General features: G+C 41.8%; 1 protein-coding gene across 1 annotated transcript in view; it reads left to right on the top strand.

Moving 5' to 3' along the window:
* GSK3B (glycogen synthase kinase 3 beta) overlaps nucleotides 1–7,771 on the top strand; it is a gene marked incomplete at its 5' end in the record, with an annotated part of 51,601 nt that overhangs the window by 38,309 nt on the left and 5,521 nt on the right. Inside the window, 2 exons of the mRNA XM_010292340.1 lie at nucleotides 1–87; nucleotides 5,754–5,852. The exon at nucleotides 1–87 is cut by the window's left edge and continues 118 nt beyond it. Of these exons, the coding sequence (XP_010290642.1) occupies nucleotides 1–87; nucleotides 5,754–5,852 (186 nt within the window). The remainder of the gene's footprint in view (nucleotides 88–5,753; nucleotides 5,853–7,771) is intronic.

Below are 7,771 nucleotides of genomic sequence, written 5' to 3'. Positions count from 1 at the left end.
ACTCTTTCTTTGATGAACTACGGGACCCAAATGTCAAGTTACCAAATGGGCGAGAGAAACCTGCACTCTTCAATTTCACCACTCAAGGTAGCCTGTGAGCATTGAAGGATCCCTTCTTTAGGAAGAAGCACTGGGATGAATGTTCACTGTAATGCAGATGTCACTCCCTCAAAAGTAAAAAATCTCCGAGCAGGACTAAGGTCATTAAGCAGTTGCATAACCAGCTGTCTATTTCAAAAAGAGAGGAAAGGGACTTGGAGGCACGAGTTACGGGATTTTCAAATGCCTGGTGCCTTCCATTCAAATTTAGTGGAGGGGACCGAGGGTAGTTACTGTTGGATTGCAGTTCAATGTCTGCAACCTAGCTGATGGTTTTGTGTGAAATACCACAGTCAGTGGACCGTGGAGATTAGATTATAATTTTGGAGATGATCCTACTCCTTAATACCTGAAACACTGTACCAAGGAGTAATGCATATTAGGTTTGGCAGGGAGGTCTGTAGTGTTGCTGCCCATTTTGGTTTTGGATGTGAGATAAATACAGAGGCTTTAGTGTCCGGATTTTATGTACTGTACAGGTCATCTGGCGTTACATTGACTTAGTCATTTAGAGACTGTAAAAATGACGGACAACTAACTTTTTTATTTTAAGCCAGAGTGGTATAAAATTTTTAAACCATTCATGTCTTTTTCTCCATAGAAGTCAGAAATGCAAAACTGATATCCCCCCTAGAACAGTTCTGCCTGCCAAGACAGAGAATGTTAGAAGTATGGCATACAAATATGCTAGTAATTAATTTTGCAGCACTTTTTTTAAAGTGATTAGCTGCCAATCCTCACCCTTTGAGCAAGAATAGATCTGTGTGCATTTTCTTTTGGAAGTCTAAAACACCTTTTGACTCAGTTAGCATCTGTCTAATTTTTTCAAACTCTTTTAGTGCATGCAAAATACAAAACAGAGCCCTGTCCTTCAACATGTGGAGCACTTTTATTTAAAAAAAAGGGCTGGGGGAGAGAGACAAAAAGCTTTGTGTCTGTACAAAGTGTTTTCAGCTGCCTGGAAATAAACTTTTAACTTGCTTGGAGTGGCTGCCTTGCAGAAGGTAAATATATTGAAAATACTAAAACATTTCCAAAGCATGAACACCTTCAAGTGTGCAAGAAAATAGCTTGTGGTTCCAGGTCACTGTTCTCTGTGCTGATTCCTGCATCTGTTGTTATGAATGAGTATTTATGTTACAGGTCCGTCCTTGCTACAGTACTGATGAATTGCCTTTTCTTCCCACTCTAAGGCCATCTTCAGTAGTTAAGATAGTTTTGAGCCCAGTATCTTAATACAGCTTCACCTCTGTATTTTTGAAAGTATCTCTTAATTGTTTCTTAATAATGCTAAGATTGGGCCTATCTACTACATGAAAACAGGGGTTTTTAAAAGGGTTGGAAAGCTCTATAGTGAACCTTTTTCAAAATCTTTAGGGGAAAAATAAATTGGGAATGTGTCCCTAGTTTCCCCCCAGGCGGTGGGGGAATGGCTGGGTAAGCTACTCTAAGGCTCAAGCAAATGTAAAGCTTCTCTTTTACCATCCTAAGGAGCTCATGTGCACTCTCCTTGGACAGTGACTCATGGGAATGGCAAGAGAAATCAGCTCCAGTGGAGCGATTTCCTTAAGATTCAAAAAAGCAGGTTTCTGTCATCAGTAGGTACCAGCTTTACCATCTAAAAAGGGAAGGCAGGACAAAGGCTGGTCAGTAACGCATTTCCAAATAAGCTCTGTTACAGGTGACCAGCCAAACAAACAAACAAAAAAAACCCCAATAACAACAACAAAAAAAAACCCAGAAGGTTTTTTTAAATAAATAAATACATTGCTTAGTGCAGTGATTTTGAGACCTTTGTAATTAAAAATGTGCAGCAGTGAGTCTCATGTAGCAGCAGTCCTGATTACGACCTCAAGATAGACAAGAAGCTTTTGCTCCTCCTGTGACCACTATGCAGTCCTCAGTCTTCAGCCAGACAATGCAAGGTCCCATCAAATTGGCTAGTCCAGAGCAGAAATTCCAATGGGGAGATAGATCAGGTCATTGGAAATCAGATGATGACTCATGTTAAGTCATCTGGGGTAATTTAAGAAGTAATGAAAGACATCCTTTTGTTTTCAACTGACAATATTAATTTTTAGAAGTGTTTTATTTGGCTATATCCAGTTACCTGAAACCCATGAAGTAGGAGGTAGCTGTAGAAGGCTTGAAGGCAAAACTGTTAGAAATAACAACATCATCTGACCATTAATGCATTGGATTGATTTTCAGAAAGAGCCTAAGTATCATACCAAATATGCTGATCTTAGGCACTGATGCTGCACAGATATAGTCTAGGAAAAAAGCGGTGAGACTATATGGAAGATAAAGATCATGGTCTTTGGCTGCCAGCAGTAATTGTTGGACGTGTAGGTGCTTTACTTTATTGTAGAGATGAGATCTGTCAGAGAGCTTTGTGTTTTGTTTCTAAATGAGCCTGGCTTGTGACCTTTAAAAAAAGATCTTTTTTTGTGTGTGGATATTAAAAAATCCCTTAATTTCTAACCAAACTCTTCCACTGTGACCAGAAGTCCTTAGTATGACCATTTGAGTGCCATCTAGGATTTTTTAGACAGTATTTCTGCTCAGGGCGTATGGATGGGGAGGGGAAGAAAGGAAAATGATGAAACTTGTGCTGCTTCCAGCACTCTTCTAGGTTGAGGAGAAAATGCTGGAATAACTTGAGTTACACGGAAAGTTTGTTATTGTGACAAAGCAAACATGATACAAGACTAATTTTTCCAGGGAATTCTGGGAGTGTTGATGTATCAAATGTTAATGATACTGAGAGAACTGTGCTATTTCCCAACACCAAACATTTTCTTGGGCTTGGGGAATGAAGATGATCTGGTGTTCTATTGAAACTGGACATTTTCTTTCCTGTTCCTTATTGGATATGCAAACTGTCTGCAAATGGCATGACTTGATCAGGAGAAAGCCAGAGGTGTTCTCCCAGCTGATGTGAATGGGAGCTGACTCTTATAAATTAATTGGGATAGCTGCTCTGTTCTCATCATGGTATTGAAAACTGTCTGGATTGCCTTGATCACAGTACCTTCTTGCAGCAGTATTGGTTATAATTAACCCAACCTTGAATTGCAAGTTTGATTTAGATAAGCAGGCTACAGTTCAACAGCTTGTCCAAACACTGTGTTGGAATTCACTGAGAACAGAGGTTCTCAATACTTTGTAGACTGCAGATACCACAGGTCAAGCTTTTTCCTTGGTTTTGACATGTCTCATCCCTACTGACAGAGTAGCAGCAAAAATATGGCAGAACAAAATTCAAACAAGTTCTCAAGCAAAGTTGCTGTTTAAACTTCAGCCAAAAGAATTTAATAACCAATTTAGTTTGGTTATTTCTTGTCTGAATTGACCTGCTCCTAAGTGAAGTGTAAAGACATTCTGAGCATGCTCAATTTAAGAAACTTCATACCAAGAAAGATAATGTGGGGTTTGAGAAGAAGGGAACAAGATCAGTCTTCTAGTCTCTATGCAAGTTCTTTAAGAGAAGTAATTCTTTAATTAATAATTCTTTAAGAGAAATTTCTTCAGAGAAATAGCTGCACTTGCCTTAAAAACAACAAAAACAAGTATACTTGCCATAATTGGTGCTGTGAAAGGAGGTGTTCTGATGGTACTAGATGAATTCATGGGAGGAATGAGAATGGGGTCGAAGTGCCATTGCAAGGGTGGTATTCTGTCTGATCAGCTGGTTCTTTGGCTACAGTGATGCAGGCAGTCTATAGCTTCGACCTTGAGGCACCACTTAGCACTGGAAAGTAGCAAATGTCATTTGGTTCCTTTGATGTTTTAGCTCTGCTTTTGTTTGGGTCCTTTGGGCAGGTCCTTTGGGTCCTTTTTAGTTTGGGCAGGCCTGTATTGCTGCCAGTGATGACTAGAAAATAGTGCAGGGATGATAGCAACTTCTAAAAGAGCAAGGTAAACAGCAGAGTCCCAGTAACAATGGATTTGAGAAACAGCCTTGGAAAAAATAAAAGGAGCAACATCTAGTATGGAGCAGCTAATACCCAGATTAGTATTAAAGTATAGGTTTATCAATGTTGTTCAGCTTTGAGCTTTGACACTTGAGGATTCGTGTTTTCTTCAGTTTATTCTTCCATTTAAAATGGAGACTTATGAATTCTGAATTATGTTATGAATGTTTAAGTTCTGAATTATTCCCACATGAATTTGAGGATTAGTATTTGTACAAATGCTGTGAGTATTGAGGCTTTGTAGGAGGACTAGCTGGATCTGCTTAGACCCGAATGGAATATCACAGGATAGAGTGCATGGGTTACAGGTAATGTAGCAACTTCTGTTTGGTTCTAGGCTGGAGCTTGTGTTCATAAGTGCTGAAACGCAGTCTCAAAATGTATAGTAATAAGAAGCTTGTAAGCAGGGGAGAGTATTCTGCATCTTGCCCAGCAGTAAAGAAACTTAAAGTAATTTAATAGCGAAAAAAAAAATTTGCCAAGTAGACGACTGATCCCTTTAGGCCCTAAGTTTAAAGCTTGCATTAAAGAAAAGCAGTAGGCTCTTAAAAATGAGCCCAGATAATTTAGGACTGTGTACAGAACCACCTTACCTGAACCCATGGTGTGATTCGGACTGGTGTCTGTACAGCCCTTACTATCTGGAGGTCTTATGTAAAAAGCTGTCTATTGTCATTTCTCCTCCAGATGACCTTCTGGAGCTCCAAAAGTCATCAGTCTCCTTCCGTGAGGTGACTGTTCACATCCTTTTCACCAGATGTTGCCTTCTCAAGAGACAGTCAGTCACTCCTGTTCTGAAACAAACAGGACCTGTCTTGTCTCGGCTCAGTCCCACCTTCTGTGAGGCACTAGATTATCTTGAAAGGGTGCCAGAAGATTGTCATTTGTTGGCAATGTGTTGCCCTTAATCCTCCCACAGTTGTGGCTGTAAGATGCCTGTTTCTCATTCTGATACACATTGAAGCTGTATTAGATTTGGAGCCTAAAAGACATGACTATTTTTTCATTTGTCAAGTCTTCAGAAAGAATGGTTGTGTCATTTTGTTGTCTGTTTAAATTGCCCAGCAAACCAACTCCCTTTTGCCTTTCCCTGTGCTTTTAAAGGAGATGTCACCTCTTCTTGGCCTTGTTCAAGGAGACTGCTGTGAGAGATTTGTCTGGGGTTCCTGGGTCCTTGAGAAAGTGACGCTTGAGTGAGCCAAAGAACTGACTCCCTGAAGCTCTTGGAGCAACTGTGGCAGCTGCTTGCTTGCTGAACCAGTGCCCAAAGCAGCACCACTGTTAACAGCCTTCTCCTTGAGACTGATTGCAACTGGGTTTGTGAAGGGAATCCTTCCAGTGCGCAAAAGGAAACAGCATTATCAGGCTGTTGATAAGGAACAGGCTTGGCTGGTTCTTTGCTAACTCCCAAGCCACTGTCTTTCTCTAGGAAATAATTCCCTTGCACCACTACTTGTAGTTTTGACAGTCTTGCTCTGGAGACTGGCTTGCCAAATATTGCTGGGGTTTCCTCTAGCTGGTTGGCAAAGAAGAAAACGTAACGTGACCTTTGGCTGCAAGGGCATGTGTTTCTCCCGCGGTTGCTGTTACAGGGCAGGAGGGAACCCAAGGAGCTGAGCCTGCATGCAGGGCTCTTCGTGGATGATGAGCTAACTCTTTGTTCCACCTCCCCTCCAGAACTGTCAAGTAACCCATCTCTGGCTTCGATCCTCATCCCTGCTCATGCCCGGAACCAAGCAGCTGCTTCAACCCCAACAAATGCTACAGCGGCCTCAGGTGAGAACGTGTGCCTGCCTCCCTCCCTACCCTCGCTCCCCTTGCCCAGGCACCTTCCCTCTGCTGTGGCCCCTGAACCGCCTCAGCCCTCGGGGCAAACGCGGGGAGGGAAGGGTTCATTCCAGCATCATCTGAAAATTGCTCTTGGGAGGTTGTCATTTGTGTGTTAGCTGTGGTCACCAACCCAAATCCTAACCCCGGGCACTTTGACTCCACGTTTGATTGTTTAGTTTGTTGGTCTCTCTCACTCAGATTTCCACTATTAAAAAAAAAATCATGACCTCCCCTGTTTTTAGCAATCCTTGTGGATTGGTTTGCACCTAATTTCTGGGGTCTTAGACAGTCTGAAGTTAATACCGACTTGGAGCATGAGTTTGTGATGCCTAGAAAGAGAAGAAACAGCTAGCTCCAGTACATGTGGCCTCTGTGGAGCGTGGATGGAGGGGATTTTTTCCTCCAAAGACAGTATCCCCTAAAAACTGGCTAGGGAGTTCAATCAGCATGCTTACTGCCTCATCTAAGTAGTTACAGTTGCTTCTTACTGAGTTCGCTTGTGTCATCTTCGGGCGCGAAGCAGATGCTTTTGGGTTTTGGCCAGCATGGAGTGAATTTCTTTTTTGCGCCTCTCATGCTCTCTCAAGCTTCGATCAGGAACCTTTTAAAAGCTCACCATTGACCTGTAGCCACTCCATATTGTATTCTGTTTCCAGTGAAAGCTTAAAAGCTGGGTAATATCAGTTGGGAGACTCACAGAGAAAATCCTAGGGTGCTGTAGGATGTGGCAGAGGTGATTCAGTACATGGCACTCTGTTCTGAGTCAGCTCTGAGTCAGCACAGCAGACGCCTGTCTCAGGGCTTGGGTTGCAGGCTGCAAAATGGGTGTGCTTCCATATGTATCCTGCATGCACGTCAGACCCATTTGACAAGGGCTGTGACCCCCTTTTGAGGTGCAGGGCTCAGTGTAAGACAGCTGGTAAGGAGAAGCCCTAATTAAAAAGGTATTCTTGAAACGTGTGGAAAAGCATTTGCAGGTTGATGTGCCGAACAGTTGCCTGATACCTGACGCACTTGGTCCAGCCAGTGCTGTATAGAAAGCATTTTCATACTCCAGGACAGTCAGGTGCACCCAGTTTTGAAAGATGAAGTTTCTCTCTGAAAATGTAGTAGCAGTAGATAAAAGCTACAGCCTGTACAATTTACGTGCTCTGAATTTAGGAGAAAGCAAAATTGCTATTTTCATATTTGGTATGTTTGTTTCATACACTTGGCAGTATTTTGCAAATAGTCATGTTCTTTGTTTCCCTTTTATGTGCATCTGTTGCTCAACAATGAGTGAGTGGACGAAAGCAGATCAAGTAGTAACAGTGATTGAAAAACTATAAAATACAAACATGGAAAATTACTTTAAGCCTTTCTGAAAAATACTGTTTCACTTACTGTCCCTTTCATACCTTTTAAGGAGTTCTCTTTGCCAATAGATGAGTCTTGATGAATTAATGGGGTTAAGAAGTGTGTTTTCACCCAGGACGTTCTAAGAGTTCATGTGGGGGAAAAATGCATTAGGCTGAGTTGTAAATGTGAAGTATACCAAAAGAAAAACCAAAACCAACCCCACCTTATAAAACCTCCTGTTTGCAAGCACTGCACTGACTTGGCATAGGACCTCTTACTCATAGTTCAAAAACCAAAAAAAAGTCATAGCAGCTTGGAAAGAAGTTGTGAAATTAAGTTCAGTATTGGGCAACACGCAGCTTTGGGTTTCTGCAACACAGCTGGCTTGTAGTTTCTTACTCACCTGGGATTCTCACAACAGGCAGCGGGAGTTTCATCACAGTTGTGATTTAGGATTAGGTCCTGCATGAGGTTCTGTTAATCTTTTGTGCTTTGCATGCTGATGCTACACTTAGCAAGAGATTTTC

The sequence above is a fragment of the Phaethon lepturus genome, unplaced genomic scaffold (assembly GCF_000687285.1).
Source record: "Phaethon lepturus isolate BGI_N335 unplaced genomic scaffold, ASM68728v1 scaffold25798, whole genome shotgun sequence".
In the NCBI taxonomy this organism is placed as follows: domain Eukaryota; kingdom Metazoa; phylum Chordata; class Aves; order Phaethontiformes; family Phaethontidae; genus Phaethon; species Phaethon lepturus.
This window is presented reverse-complemented; position numbering and strand designations above follow the sequence as displayed.